Raw genomic sequence first — 17,271 nt, 5'->3', positions numbered from 1 at the left:
TGTTCCATAATTGCTTGAGTGACTATTGTTCGCTCCTCCCCTTTCCGTCGCGCCACCACCGCACGCCTTGGCCGGCCAACGCCACGTTTGCCCATGGTTGTTAAACCCTATCAGAGCAAAAAAGGTAAATGCACATACTTAGTCATGTTCTTTTCACAATTTCTTGGATTGTATGTTATTTCTTTTATTTATGCTCTTTTTATGTATAAGTAACCTTTTCAAATATGTTTATTTATTTTACTTAATTTTTTTTGTGTTTCTTAATTATTTTCACTATATAATTTTTTTTTCTATTAAACTTGAAATCCCATTTTTTTACTTGTTTTTTTCTTATTATTATTACAAACAAGTGTTATATGATTTGTAAAATTAAAAATTGATTTAAGCCAATTATTTGTATTCGATCAAATATCAATTAATTTTCTTAAGTTTGTAATATTTTATACCATAAAATAGATTTTAAAAATAAATAATAAAATATGCATTTTTATTCTCTTCTTAAAATACTATTAAAAGATTACATTATCAAACAAGTTTTTCATTTTCATATTTTCAAAACAGTTTTTAAAAATTAGTTTATCAAACAAATTTTTTATTAAATTTCTTCTTAAAAATAGTTTTTTAAAATAGATTTGAAAAACAAACTTTAAAAACTAAAATTGGAAATAGTTTCAAACAAGCCCTAAATTTTGAAAGTGTTTTTAGAAATAGTTTTGAGAAACAAATATATCAAACAATTTTTTTATTTTTCAATTTAAAAAAATCATAAAACTGTTTTCTAAAACCTTTTCAAACGGACCCTTAATTCTTAGATTTTACTTTAGGTTTCAATATTGATTGAGAGAGTCCTTATTAGAAGTAGTTTAGTCCCCTGTTCTTTCTTGGACTTAACTTCTTCAATGTTATATATATATATATTATATATATATATATATATATATATTTATATATATATATATATTATATATATATTAATATTATTATATATAATATATATATATATATATATATATATATATATATATATATATATATATATATAATTAAATTTCTTTTATTTTTATTTATATCATATTAAATTTTAATTTTTTATATTTTAAATTATGCTATTTTAGAACTAGAGAGACAAGATAAAATAAATTTCAAGATTAATTTATTATTTCATATTGTGTCAACAAACACTGGATTGAGATTCAATATGATAATATTTTTCATGTTTCTTATCTCATGCATCATATACGATATATATAATAGTAAATAGCAATATATATATATATATATATATAGGGCAACCATGCATGTTCTCGACCGTGTCTCCGAGGGACAGTTGAACGAGCGACTCATGAATGCTGCCGGGTTGGACGAGCCAATAACTCGAACGCGTTCGGTCTGTTTTTTGATCAAGAATCACAGCGTTACCTTACCTTCACCATGATACGGACTCCAAGTTCTTATGGCAGAGCGCGAGGAGATTGATCATATCAATATGATGATGGGAATGGAAACCAGAAGCACGACCGACCGGGGTCCAAGATAATCAAACCATCAGTAACAGTAGTAACGTAAGCATGAGACTTTTTGGTATATATATATATATATATATATATATATATATATATATATAATATAATCTTAAAATATTTTTGGACATACTATTTTATTTATTTTAAATTATGCTATTTTAGAACTAAAGAGGCAAGATAATATAAATTTCAGGATTAATTTATTGTTTTATGTTGTGTCAACAAATACTTGATTGAGATTCAATATGATATAATTATATTTCATGTCTCTTATCTTATGCATCAAACGAGTTGTAAAAGTAAAAACAAACCAATAAACTACATGTCTCGGTGTATATTTTTATTTTCTTTAAAAAATTGTGATTAAAAGATGGCTCGTGAAAACATTGTGGATCTCTAAGTTAAGTCTTGATATTCTAGATAGCTAAAGATGGCTCGTGAATACATTGTAGATCTCTAAGTTAAGTCTTGATATTCTAGATAGCTAAATATCTATTTGAATTTATTTATCTGAATTTATCTACGCACATAACATTGTTTGAGAGACCTTATAGTATATGAAAATTTTCATTATTTTTTTTTTAACAATTTTTTTTTAAGTTTTCCAAATTAGCTTGAACTTATTTTTATAAGCCCAGCGAGAGAAGAAACACCTCTTGACCTACCATTGACATTTCCTCTAATCGCTATATCATTCCTTCGAATGCCATGCATATTGGTGAAAACAATATTTTCTTGATAAATTTCTTCTTCTAAGTCTTCTTTGCATTACCAGATATGTTCGTTCGTCTTCTTGTTCCCACCATGTTTACAAAAGATTTCAACAAGATTTCAGTGGAAAATGAAAGGTTAGAGAGACACTTGGGACGGAAAAGAAAAATATTGAAAATGAGAACACTTTGAATACTTAAACTGCATAACATTTCTTCGTTAGGCTGAAAAGGACAAGTGACGTTGTCACTAAGATGCCTGGGCCAATAAAAATCCCAACGGGCCCATGAAAAACCACTCAATCACACTTTCAATAATTACTAAAAAATTATAATGTTAAGACCTAAATATGATAATATATTCTCAAATTGAACACTATCAAGAGCTTTTATGAATATATCATCCAATTATTAGTATGATCGAACATGCTCAAGGGTGATCTTCTTATCTTCAACCACTTTTCTTATGAAATGATGACGAATATCAATATGCATGGTTCTATTGTGTTGGACATGATTTTTAGAGATATTGATAGAACTCATGTCATCACAATACAATCTCATGACATCTTATGTAACACCATACTTTTTAAGCACTTGTTTCATCCACAACAATTAAGTGAAACTACTTCTAACAATAATATACTCTACTTTTGCATTTTAAAGGAAAACACAATTTAATTTTTACTGAACAAAGAAATTAATTTTTTTTAAGAAAGAAACATACACCATATGTGTTTTTCGTATCTTCAACATTCTCTTCCCAGTCGACATCATAATAACCCACTAACAAGGACTTGGTATCAAAGATTATAAAATGTCATAGTCATATATTTCATTTATGTATTTGATGATATGTTTTCCTTAAGTGAGATGACTAATCTTAGGATTGACTTGGTATCAAGCACATACTCCCACATAAAAGATAATATCAACAAGATTGGCAATGAGATACAAAAGGCTACCAATCATACTTTTGTAAAGGCTTTGATCAGCATATACTCCTTATTCATCTTATGACAACTTGACTTGTGAGGCAATAGGTGAGCGTTTATAATGAGTATTCTTCAGACAAATTTATTTATCATATTCTTATAATATTTACTTTAGGATATAAAAATACCATCTTCCATTTGTTTCATTTGGAAATCAAGGAAATAGGCAAGCTCACCAAATTCAACCTTTATTTATTGGACAAAATGATACAACAACGTGCTTAACAATCCTTCAAACATAATATCATCAACATATATTTAAACTATCAAAAAAATTTCATCATTTTTTTTCACAAACATAATATTATCAATTTCTTCACGAACATAGAGTGCTCCAGGAGCTTGTTTGAGGCCATAAAAAGCCTTTATGAGTTTTTACACATGGTTAGAGAGACAATGATAATAAATCTTTTAGGTTAGAAAACATAAACTTACTCATTCAAGTATCCATTTAGGATGGCACTATTCACATTGATCTGGTAAAGTTTAAACCAATGGAGACAAGACAAGCCTAGTAACAATTGACTTAACTAGTCAATTTTTTTATAAAAAAATATGAAATAGAGATTTAAGAGTGGAATAGTAAACGAAAAGAAAATAAATAGATGATATTTAGAAAAGTGCAAACCAGAATTTATATTGGTTTGTGCTTAAACTATATGGGTCAGTCCAGTCCCCAAAGATTTCTCCTTAAGAGTTCTACAATCAACTTGAGCTTTTATCACAATATCAGTTCACAACCTTCTTACACCAAGCATTTTCTCAGGTTCAAATTACAACCTTTATAATCATATCAATGTTACAAGTGAATGGTATTATTGATTTACAATTACATCTCGATCAAATTCAAAACAAAGTTACTCGAGCATAATTCTTACTTAAGTATTTCACCGTCTTAGCACTAAAACATTCTAAGTGTATAAAAAAGTTTTTAAAAAGACAGTAAGAGGGAAGCATGATATTTTAAATTTCTTGTGTTTCATTGAAGTGAACACAAGTGCTCTTTATATAAGAAAAAAATTGGCCGAAAAATGAAAGGATTTTGGGTCAGGGCAGCTTCCTAATCGATAATGACCTAACTTTTTAGGAAAGAAAATATGAGATTCCTAATTAAGAGGCTTTCGAATCGACTATAGAGCTAATTCACTTCGTAATTGATTATAAGGTAAATTTTTGGTTCTTAATTAATTAAGTATACTTCTTAATTGATTAGTTTTATGCAAAAAAAAATAAAAATATTTTTAAGAGAGTTTCAAAGCATATGAAGTTTTAGAACAATATTTAAGTGTCTATGAATTACTTTACCACTTTGAAAGCTACTCATGATTATTACAAACTAATTATCTTAAATAGATAAAAAATAACTAAGGAACATAATCATATGTGAGATTGCATACACTTACGTACCTTTTATGTTAGTCTTTACATTTAATTTTCTTTGCGCCAAATACAAAAATCCTTTTCTTCGCTTTTTTATTTACTTCAATCTAAATTATATTTATAAAAATTTCACTTTATTCTCTTTACATTTTTAAAAATATTTTCTCCTTGATTTGTGTCTATGTTGATTTACCACTATCTGAATCTGACTTTGTTCATGAGCATAAACATCTTGGCAAACTCAGGCCATGGACAATGAAACATGTTCTTACTGTGTATTCTCCAACTCACAAAGAGCATAAGTGTTTTGAACCAAAATCAAGAAGAGTGTGTGTAACCATGGATGTTACTTTTGTTTAAAACCAACATTTTTTTATGACATTCATCACTATAGAAATGAACAAGTTCTTGGTCTCGATAATAATGACAGACAACGTGAAATGCCGCAAACAAAATGGTTCAGTTAGAGAGACATAAAGAAGATATAATATTAATAATCATATTCATAAGAAAAATGTCTTTGAGAGAAGGATCCATAAACAATAAGATGAAGTACACATTCTTAAGCCTTGCCAAGAATATGAACCTAACTAAACATACAAGACAAACATTTCAACTATTACAATTATAGATCATATATTTATAGTTTATCCAAGATCACATTAATAACAACAACATAAAGTTGCACAAATATTTGATGGGATAAAACTATATCTTCTCCATCACAATCCCTATAATTATTTCTCACACACACTCTTAGTAAAAAAATAAAACAAAAAATCAAAAGAAAACCAACATATATATAAGTATTCAAATACAGGTATTAATCTGTCTCAATTTTCTTTGGATAAGGACAATGTATACCCATGGCTCTCTAGATAAATACATATATAAATATATAATAAAACTCATTTTTTTAAAGTTAATAATTGATTAGTCCTCTAATTAGGAATATGGTTAAATTGATCACACCTGCTCCTCACTTCACCTTTATTACCAGTCTTCACTCCATGCACAGAAAGCTTCTCCATTGCCTTAGCAAAATCTTGAAAGAAAGCTTTTTCATCTTTTGCGTACAGTTCCACAAGTGGCCTTGTTCTTGGATCAACACCCAAAATATAATCAGAAGTCAATAATCCCAAACCCTTTAACACATTTTGAAAAAAAGCATTGTCAAATTTCCCTGGTGACCTCACATCATTGAAAGCAGCCATGGAAGGGTCGTTGGTGTAATTTTGACACACTTTTCTCAACCCTGCAGCAAGTTTAGGATGAAGAGTGGGATCGATCTCAGAAGTTTTGCTATAATTGAAGATTCTGTCACTGAATTCTTTGCAGTGAGTAAAACCTATTGTGTGTGCACCAGTTAAAGCAACCATCTCCTTGATAGTGAAATTCTTTACGGTAAACTTCTTGATGATTTCATCCATTGTCATTTTTGTTGTTGGAAGACTTGCGTCCGTTCTTGAAGCCTCTGATACAAGACTATCTTTTCTTCCCAACCTAACAGGATAAAATGGACCACCAACCATCTTAACAAGGTCTCTTGTCGATTGTGCAACTATGTCCGAACACGAAACAATACCGGGACATGCAAGCTCCAATGCGTTTTTTATTTTGACAATGACGTCGAATGCGTCTCCGGAGAGGGAGAGGTTGAGTTCAGCATCACGTTCAGCATGGGGGTTGTAGGCAGTGGAAGAGATGAGGATGGAAGCGTCACAACCGTCGGTGATACAGTCGTGGAAAAACAAACGGAGGATGCCGGGTGCTGTTGCTGGGCTAGAGCTTTGTTTGGTGTAAATGTTTTCTCTCACGATTTTTTCAAAGTCGGGACATGTTGTCTTGTAATAGTTAACGTTGAGTTTAGCTGAGGAAAATGGAAGGCAAATGAAAAGAAGGAAAAGGATAGGGAAAGCCATGGGGAAATGATGATTATGCATGAGATGAGATATTTTTTTATTGTTTTTTCCAAGAGAAGTTTTGAAGAGCTAAGAGACTCTTTTTACCTCTCTTGGGTTTGTAAATGATAACTGAGAGTCCCTTTTTGGGAAGAAAAAGGAGGAATTGTATGAGGGGAAGAGAATGCATATGTGCCAAGTTTCGGAACAATGGGAGGTGGGAGAAAAGGGAATACAAGGTGTGGAAGAGAGGGGTTTAAGGAAATTTTTGTTATCTTTTTGTGATTTTCAGTTAAATGGTTTGTTTTTAGAATTTTCTATTTTTGTTTGCTTTTATAGACTATTTTAAGAATTAGACTAGAGATCGACATAGAAACCTCTATGTCAATGTTCATTTGGTTCAACCATAATTAAATAGATACAACTAATTCACCATAAATCTAGAAAGTTAAACATATAAACACTTATATAATATGATAATAACATGTGTTTTTATTCCATCGATAGAATTATTATCGGGGATTTGATCAAAATCTATAAAGTCATTTCATAAAACTAGTATATTATATTTCTTTATTTTAGCCCAAGTCCATAACTAATCTTATGAGTTTTTTTTCCATAACAACCGGAGTCACATTTCTTTATTTTCTTGGCATGTGTTTATGGCTCATGTTTGGATATCTTTATTTTCTTGGCATGTGTTTGTGGCTCAGGTTTAGATCTAGTGATCCCTCATTATTCGTAAGGTTTAAAATACTCCTTGTGTTTCTCTTATAAATTATATTTTATTTATAAAAAAATAGAAATCGCATATGATTTAAATAAATATACATCATTAGTGTAAATTTGTTATATACTTATATCCAATAAAAGACCAGCATTTTTCAACATGATGTCATATTTTTCAAAATATTCACTACGCCAAAAACTGGAATAGACAGCGCCCCTTAGAGGGCGCTTTATTACAAAAGCGCACTCTAAAGTGAAGAGAAAAAATAAGGAGCATACTATTGGAATAGACAGCGCACTTTAGAGGGCGCTTTTGTAACAAAGCGCACTCTAAAATGAAGCGAAAAAATAATGAGGAAATGGAGGGACACCAATAGAGGACGCTTTATTGAAAGCGCCCTCTAAGGGTAACCTTAGAGGGCGCTTGTTAAAAAGCGCTCTCTATGTCCATGTACATTTCCAGTTTATAAGGCGCTTTTGGAAAGCCTTAGAGAGCGCTTTTAGAAGCGCCCTCTTAGGCCCCCTTTAGAGGGCGCTTTTGTAACAAAGCGCCATCTAAAGTGAAGCCAAAAAATAATAATGAGGAAATGGAGGGACACCAATAGAGAGCGCTTTAATGAAAGCGCCCTCTAAGGTTACCCTTAGAGGGCGCTTTTAAAAAAGCGCTCTCTAAGTCCATGTACATTTCCAATTTAGAAGGCGCTTTTGGAAAGCCTTAGAGAGCGCTTTCAGAAGCGCCCTCTTAGGCCCCCTTTAGAGGGCGCTTTTTTTACAAAAGCGCCCTCTAAGGTCCCCCTTTAGTAAACATTAAAATTATAACATATACTGCATGTCTCTTTATTTTCCCTCTCTATAAGCTATTTCGTTTACGTAACTGGGTTTTCTCTCTACTGCGATTACTCTCGTCCTCCGTTCGTTCTCCCTCCCTCACCGTCATCGTTGCCGTCGCCTTTTTCTGCTGCTGCGTTCACGTTCACTGCGTTATCTGCGTCCACCATCACTGTTCACTTTCTTCTCCATCGTTACCGTCACCTTCAAGGTATTTCTCTTCTCCATCGTTACCGTTCACTTTCTTCATGTGTTTGATTAGGGCATTTTCTAAACTTAGTTTTACATTTTGTGCATTATGTTGATTAATGTTGTTTAGGGCAAACTGAGTTTTTTATTTCTGATTGAAAACTGATATCATTTGAAGTGTGTTTGAGCTTGTGCTTGGAAGTTTGATGATTATGGATGCAAGTTTGTTCATGTTCCAAACACCATAAGTTTGCATTGGTCTTTTGCATGCAGTAGGTGTGTGTGAGTTTGTATTCAATAATGATAAAAAAAAAAAGAGTTTAGATTGTTGTAACATGAGAGAAATGGAAGGTATATGAATGTGTTCACGTATTGAATCATTGTCTTACTTGGGTCTTATTGAATCATTTCTATATTACAGATAAAATGGCTAACCAAGACGATACCCATGACGCGAATGGATCACGTAACAATGTTGAAAAAGAAATCAAACGAGGATTGACTGTTATGAAGTCAATCATTCGTGCAAGAGACAAGGGTGTAAAATTTGAAGTGCATTGGAGTGCTGAAGACCAACTAATTGAGCCTAACGGTTCAATGTTGGCAAGTTACATTGGTTTCCTTGTTCGACAACATATTCCGATTACATGTGATAATTGGAGAAGTCCGGACTTGAAGGTTGGCAAAGAAAAAATATGGTCGGAGATACAGGTACTTACCATATATTGTTATATGTTTTTTTGTTGACTATTTGTTGACCATATATTGTTATAATATTACTTTATAATAACACACTCCATTTGTATGTTTTTTAGAGATCCTTTCACATCGATGAAAGCCGACAAAAATATTGTATTCAATTGGCCGGAAAAAGACTCCGAGGATTTCGATCCTTTTTGTGCAACAAATTTCTCAAGGATGAGGAAGGAAAATTTGTTGAAGGAGAACGGCCAATGAAGTATGCCGAGATTATTTCAGCCGATGAATGGGATAACTTTGTCGCCAAACGAAGAAACGAAAAATTCCATGTAATGTCTATTAATTATGGTATTATACAATTGTTAAGTTACTTGGTTCTAATATGCCTTAAACTTTTTTATCCAGGAAGTAAGCGACAAAAATAGGAAAAGGGCATCAAAACCCGCGTATCCGTACAAAAAAGGGCGTACGGGTTATGCACGGTTACAACAAAGAATTGTGAGTATATTCAAATGCTATGAGCTTATACATTGTCACAATATGTTATAATTGATGATCTTATAATCTAATTCAATGTGTAGCTAGCCGAGGAGAAAAGTGACGCAACATCTCTTCCGGAGCACGTATTATGGAAGGCTGCTCGGGTTGGGAAGGATGGGGCTGTCGTTGAAGCGGTCCAAAATGTTTATGACGAATGTGTAAGTATATGTAACATTATTTCTTTAATCATATCGAAAATTTTGTTAGACATATAATTCATTTTTAATCTCCTCTAATAATATTTCAGGAGACTTTATCCCAAACCGTACCTTCAACCGAGGTCCAGGATTGCAGGAGCGTACTTAGTCGAGTACTAAATGTTCCTGAGTATTCCGGTCGTGTGAGGGGTAAGGGTTTTGGTGTGACTCCGTCGTCATTTTATAAAAAAAAAACAAAAAAAAATCCTACCAACAAAGAGGTGATGGAGACCTTGGCGGAGTTAAGGGCACAAGTACTCCAACTGCAAAACGAGAATGCAAGGTATAGAGAGGAAAGGTGCGCTTCCGAGGCAAAAGATACTAGTGACCGAGCTAGTATCAATTATCAACCGAAATTTCCCGAGGTAATTATATATGTTATTATGAAATTAAAATAGCACTTTTTTACTTGACACATATACACGTTAACAATAACATTTATTATTGGTTTAGGGCATTTCACCTTGTCAGCTGTATCTATCGTCACCAACTTATCGCATGGTTGGCAAGGGAAAAGTGCACAATACTTCGGGTGAATTACTTCACCATAATCCCCTCCCGGTGGGATTTATGAAAGTTTCGGTTGACCTTGTATTAGATACGGACGCCCTTCTCCCATTACCTGACGTTGTTTCAGAGACAACGTTGATACGAGATGCAGTCGGATCCTTTGTTGGTTGGCCGTCAGATCTAATTTTCCCTGATGCCGAGGTATATATGTTCTAAATGATTATGAATATTTAGTATTCACATTTCAATTCAGCTACAATTATGATATTTAATCAATCCTTATTACATGGTAATGTTAGACTCCTACAAGACCCACACATAAAGTTGGTAAAGGGATTTCAAGACGCATCGAGTCGGTTGCATCTCAAAAAGAGGTACAAATATATATACCCATTGAATTATATACGCAACGATTCTGTTGCATCACAAAAAGTCATGATTTATTTTATATGAATTTTTAGGTTCCCCGTCGAAAGTTGAAAAGCGCTGCTAAGGATATTCCAACGACGTCCGGGACAAAATCTCAAATTATGATGCGTCTTGAGAAAATGGTGGATGAGTCCGATATTATGCACGGGGCCATTCGTAGTATAGATTTTGATGAAGGTGTTTTCGGAGCTGCTCATTTCGAAATAATTGCAAAGGAGGACTTCCAACAACTTTTTGAACACACCGAATTGGGCATCGCTGTCATTCATACATACATATGGTACTCCGATCAATCTATAATTTACTTAGTTGAACAATTTATTTACACATTTCAATGAGTAGTCTAATGTTTATTATGTTTCTATTTAAGGTATATGTATGTAACATTGATGCGGGGAACTGAATTGTGTAACCGTTTCAATTTTATTGCTACTTCCCGTATCAACGCAACGTTAATAACGAATAATCCAACATCCGTAAAGAATGATCTAGTCGATAGATTCATGGCGGCCGGCGATAATACTACACCCAGTTTGTATTTTTTACCGTTTAATTCTGGCAACGGGTTAGATTTTCTTTCTAATAATTTCATTCTAATCTATGTATATCTTTTACGTAGAAAATTTTCATTCATCTAAATTTTTGTTTTATTTTACAGTGGTCACTGGGTGTTGGTTGCTATGGATCTTTCGAGACTAATAGTGTATTATCTCGATTCTTTATTGGGTGATTGGAGTAAATATCCGAATATGAAGAAGACGGTTGACGCGTAAGTGAAATTCCCCTAAATAATCGTGTGTATTTGTATATTTAATTATGTCTGTCAGATTGATCTCAATATACGTTTTTATTTTGTTAGGGCAATAATAAAATTTAGATCGAAAAAGAATTACCGCAATAGGAAGGACATTACCTGGATCAGAGTTCAGGTATATATTAAGTATCTTATTTTTGCTTATAATAGTGTTTGTTTTTTTGCTTATAATAGTGTTTGTAAGAAATTAACTATATATATATATTGTTTGTTTTTCTGTGTAGTGTCCTCAGCAAAATAATTCGGTCGATTGCGAATTTTTTGTAATGAGATTTATGAGAGACATCATTGCGTTGAATCGTATAGACATCCCAAAAATGGTATGGAATAATAACTTAGGGTTTATTTTAATATTATCGGATATTTCATCTAATTTGTTACTAAATCATGAATATGTTTTATTCTCTTAATTGTAGTACTTTGAGGAATACAAATCTTACTCAAGAGCAAATTTGGATGAAATCAAGGATGAATTGTGTCAATTCATTGTTGATCAAAGAATCATATAGCTAGGTTGTATATTGTTGTACATATATGTATGGAATGTTGTTGTTGTATGCTGTTGTTGTATATATGTTGTATATTGTTGTTGTACTTTTACTAAATCATGAATATGTTGTTGTATATTGTTGATCAAAGAATCATATATTAATGTTGTATATATGGAGGATTAATGTTGTATATAAATGGATTCATGTTGTATATATCAATGGATTAATGGTGTATAACATTGGATTAAAGGATGAAATCAATATGAATTTTACACTTTTGCAGCATGCGAACAGGTTAACAATCAAATATCCACTGTTTTTCAAACAATTTTTTTTAAAATAACTAACACTTTAGAGGGCGCTTTGTCCAGAAAGCGCCCTCTAAACACTTTACATTGACAACTTTAGAGGGCGCTTTTTCCTGAAAGCGCCCTCTAAACACTTTACATTGACAACTTTAGAGGGCGCTTTGTCCAGAAAGCGCCCTCTAAACACTTTACATTGACAACTTTAGAGGGCGCTTTTTCCTGAAAGCGCCCTCTAAACACTTTACATTGACAACTTTAGAGGGCGCTTTTTCCTGAAAGCGCCCTCTAAGGTGTCCCTTTATGGACCACTCCAGAGGGCGCTTTTTTCTGAAAGCGCACTATAATGTGGCCACTTTAGACAGCGCTTTCTCCAGGAAAACAAAGCGCTGTCTTTACCTATGCCAGCGCCACTTTAGAGGGCGCTTAAAAGCGCTGTTATAGGCCAAAATAAGCGCCCTCTTTTCCCTTATTTGGCGTAGTGATTCTTGCAAAAGTGAGGTGATATGACAAAACAATATATTTTCATTGTATGTTGGTATATCACGATTATTTCATACTAGAGCAGAGAATATACGAGATGTAGAAGATAACCACCGTGAAAAGGTTTTTGTGATAGTGGTTGAGGCCTTTAGTAAATAGAGAGGAAGATATATTCAAGGTTAACACCCCAACATCCAAGTCAGTGTTTGAGAGAGGTGGAATTATGCAAGTGTGAATGCGAGAATACATAAGCATGACTCAGAATCATAGCTATATATGAGAGGCAGTAAGAATTATTCTTTGTTGATCCATTATGGGATGCATGGGATCGTTGGATGTACATCGATGGTGGAGATAACCACACGGGGCATGCTCATATACGATTCTCTGGAACGGGTGTCCACATGTACGCCAGTTACTGAAGATTTTTAGCTAGATAAGGCTGGTCTTGTTGGACCTTTGGCCAACCGTAAACAATTTCCTCCAAGTCCTTGTTATCAGTAATAAAGTGAGAAATGTTGAAGCATGAGTTTTGTGGTAAGTTCAAGCACATGTTCCATTGAGGGAGTAGGTTCGTTGAGAATATTTTATCGAGAAGAGAATGAGCTTCATTTTGGCATTGAGTGGGAGTAGGTGGCATTAGAATTGCACACATTTAATGTCATCGTGTAGCTTAATTGTTTCCTCTAGGAAGATCTCCGTGTACTCTCACATGTCTAGGATAGCAAGATGACACATCTAGGCCTACTTGATTAGCTTTATATTACCATTGGACATGAACATTATTATGGGGCATTTGATCAAAATATATAAAGTCCTTTCATAAAACTAGTATATTACATTTAACTTTATTTTGGGTCAAGTCCCTAATTAACTTGCTCTATTTTGTTCATCACAACCGAAATCATATACGAGTTTAATAAATATACATTATTGGTGTAAATATTTTATATACATATATCCATTAAAAGACTAGCATTTTTCTATATAATATCATAATTTTCAAAATATTGTTGCAAAAGTGATACGATATGAAAAATGATATATTCTCATCGTATATCGGTATATCACGAGTATTTTATACTGGAATAGAGAATGAATGAGGTGTAGAAGATAACTACAATGAAAAGGTTTTTGGTAGAATGTGTCTGATAAGTGACTCCAAATATAATAGGGGTGAATTTTGTGGATTTGAAAAATAAAAATCTTTTACAAAATCAGAGTTTAAAACATATTTGTAAAACAAGCAAGAAATAAGCAATGAAATAAGGTAAATAAGAGAGAAAGAAATGCAGTGGAAATAAATATCTAAAATGTAAAAAAGTAAGGGAAGAGAAAGATGCATTAGAGAGTTATAGATGTTCATCCTAATTATTTGACCTACTCCACTCCCAAAGAATTTATTCTCGAGAGTTTTCACTAGGTGAGTGTTTCACATGTTTTTTTTCCATGAACCTCCTTACAAAAGGATTGGAGCTTTACAATGGTTAACTTCCCAATCAAAAGAAGAAGTTTTAATAATGAAGAATTCCCAACCAAATAAGGGATTTTACCACCATAACAATCTCAAACCAATGAGAGCATTTACCACCAGGATGAACTCACGAACCAAGAGAGATATTTTGCCAATAGTCTAAACTCACGAACCAAATAGGAGTTTTAACTACGGAGATCCCCCAACCAAACACGGGTTTTACCAGGTTCACCTTAACAACCAAACAAGATCTTTTCAATTTGTTTGGTTCATAACCAAAATAATCTTCTCCCAATGAGATATTACAACAATGCCCTTACACCAGACCTAAAAACCTCATAGATAAATGATCCCAATAAAGAATATATATATAATATATTATATATATATATATATATATATATATATATAATATATATATTATATATATATATATATATATATATATATATAGAGAGAGAGAGAGAGAGAGAGAGAGAATAACTAAATTGTTTTTAGTTAGACGTGAATTACGGAGAGTCGTTGAATGTTTTACAACTGATATCATAGATGATCACTAGAATGATAATATTCATGTATTAGGAATATTCTCAAAGAAATGGGATCTTTATTTGATTTCTATCTAGGATCGACATGGTCGGTGTATATCCATCAATGGTCTATTTGATTGGCCCATAACAGTTGCCCACAAGCCCTTGTTGCTATGTAAGAGGGTATGGGCTTCATATTATAACCCAAAATGTCATCCAACCCCTAATTATTTTGAAGACAAATGATTGAGAACTGTTTCATTTATTAAAGAGTTATGCATTTAATACACCATACTTCAAAACATATTTTAATATATATCATCATTATGGTTTTTGGGAACATAAACTCTGAGTGTTGTGTGTGAGTGATTAGATGTGTTTGGTGAAGCTTTTTTCCTTCCAGAACATATTTTGTTTTAGGTAAATAAGTATCATTTTCCTTTTTTGAGTCTTCCTTTTTCTTTTTTATTAGTTTAATTGTTTCACTCCTCTACATTTCATTTCCTGCAACTGTAAAGTTAGTTCATTATGAATGAGAAATCAGATAAAAGTATTCATAAGTATAAAAAGGATACTCCATCTTCTTGGATGAATCCTATTTATCCTTTCAATACTTTTTTTGGCCAAACCAGGTGGTCTTGACGGTGCTTTTATAGAAGTTGGTTTATCTTCTGATTGGCAACTATCAATCTTTCTGAGGACGAAAGAGTATGCGGAAAATATGGCACTTACGTCATTCCATTTAAGAATTCACTTTTTCCATTATGGGTTTTCGTATCCCTTCGTGATGGGTATACATGAGATTCTACAAGTATTAGTGTGAATATGTGGATGTAAGACCAAATGTGATCCTCTTCCTTCACCTTTTCAAATTTCTTGATGACTCAGAATCCTAGGCTAGTGGTAGAAGATTACTCCACCTCAAGCGGATAATTCATGGTTTCGAACCTCTTATGGAGCTCTCTCCCTTTGAGGACCGATTCTTTTTAGTAACCCCTATAAGTCCTAAAGCTCATGTTGCAATTTGTGACATCGTTAATGGATTTGAGGGTGAATGTGCCGACCTATTCTCCAAGTATGGTACTAAGGGTCACTTTTTTTCTAGGGAATACCTTTTTTATATATAGCAAAAATAATCTCTCTAAAGAGGCCCAATATCTAAAAAGTTGGTTATTGAAGTTCATTAATAATATGGGATATACATGGGAAATTACCCTAGTGACGGAGGCTGATAAGAAACTTTTAAAGCATCTTATTGACGTCCAATTGTTGATAAAAGCCAGCTCTCAGAGAGAGATAAACACCATTTTGGAAAGCTTCATACTTTTTGATTTTAATAGTATTTTTAACCTGAACTCCTCTAATGTATATGTTTTCTCATTACCGTGCAAAATGCCTGGACAAGGAAAGAAGTTCCAGATTCTAAGGCGAGGAATATGGCTGGTCAGAAATAATGTCGTTGCGGAGAACCTACCGACTTCATTGAATGCCCCCAGTCGGATTGCTCGCCCTTTACTGATGGGATTCGACTCCCTCTCTACTAAGGTTCGTCATCCCCTTATTTGGATAAGGACTTCATTTACTCGGCTACACTCTCGGTTCTTTTCTAGAGGAAGAAATGGGTAAACTGTTGGTGTAAGCCCTATAGGCCAATACATTTTGGTACTTGTATCGAATAATAAAAGGCATTCTCTTTATTATGGTTGATTAATAAAGTCCCTGGAATAGATAGTCCGTTTAATGTATTAAGTGTGACTTAATCATGAGAACACATTAAACATAAGGACACTATTCCTAAAGTATCCGTAGTCGAGCTTTAGTGTGAAGTGGGATAACATTAAAGCATTAAGACTATTATGTTTGTAGACTGATGATCACATCTCATGGATCATGGATAAAGAGTTATCAAGTCTTAAACATAGGTATGAATATTAGGAGTAATATTTATACCGGATTGACCCGCTATGAGAATACTATATAGAAAGTTATGCAAGGTGTCATAAGTTATTCTCATGGTGATAATAGTGTATTCCACTCTTCGACCTGAAACCACTATGGATCCTAGATGTAGAGTCGAGTGCTTTATTGCTGATCCAACATTGTCCGTAACTGGATAACCATAAAGACAGTTGATGGGTACTCCACAAAGCATGCTGAGGGACATGAGTGACCTAGATGGAATTTGCCCATCCTGCATAACAGGATAAATGTCTATGGGCCCAATATTGAACTGGACAAGGATGACACGGTCTATGCCTTGTGTTCAATATAGACATAAGGGCAAAAGGGTAATTATACACATAAGTATTATCACAGAAGGAATTGTCAGATCACATGACATTTTCGTGTCTTGGGTAGCAGTGATGTGTTGCTAGATACCGCTCACTGTTTATTATGTTAAATGCGTGATTTAATATAATTGCCAACGTCACGAAAACCTACAGGGTCACACACAAAGGACGGATTCATGAGAGATAGAGTAACTAAGGAATACCGTAAGGTACGGTGCCCTTAAGTGAGTTATAGAGCATCGTAAGGTACGAT

At 33.2% G+C, this 17,271-nt stretch overlaps 1 protein-coding gene across 1 annotated transcript; it reads right to left on the bottom strand.

Moving 5' to 3' along the window:
• Positions 1 to 5,385: 5,385 nt before the first annotated feature.
• On the bottom strand, positions 5,386 to 6,679 carry LOC127092994 (peroxidase 63). The gene has a single exon (XM_051031883.1). The coding sequence runs from the start codon at positions 6,549 to 6,551 to the stop codon at positions 5,550 to 5,552; it is 1,002 nt and encodes a 333-aa protein (XP_050887840.1). The 5' UTR covers positions 6,552 to 6,679; the 3' UTR covers positions 5,386 to 5,549.
• Positions 6,680 to 17,271: the final 10,592 nt, after the last annotated feature.

The sequence above is a fragment of the Lathyrus oleraceus genome, chromosome 6 (assembly GCF_024323335.1).
Source record: "Lathyrus oleraceus cultivar Zhongwan6 chromosome 6, CAAS_Psat_ZW6_1.0, whole genome shotgun sequence".
NCBI classification, from domain to species: Eukaryota; Viridiplantae; Streptophyta; class Magnoliopsida; order Fabales; family Fabaceae; genus Lathyrus; species Lathyrus oleraceus.
Note: the sequence above shows the minus strand (reverse complement) of the source record. Positions and strands in the feature narration are given on the sequence as shown.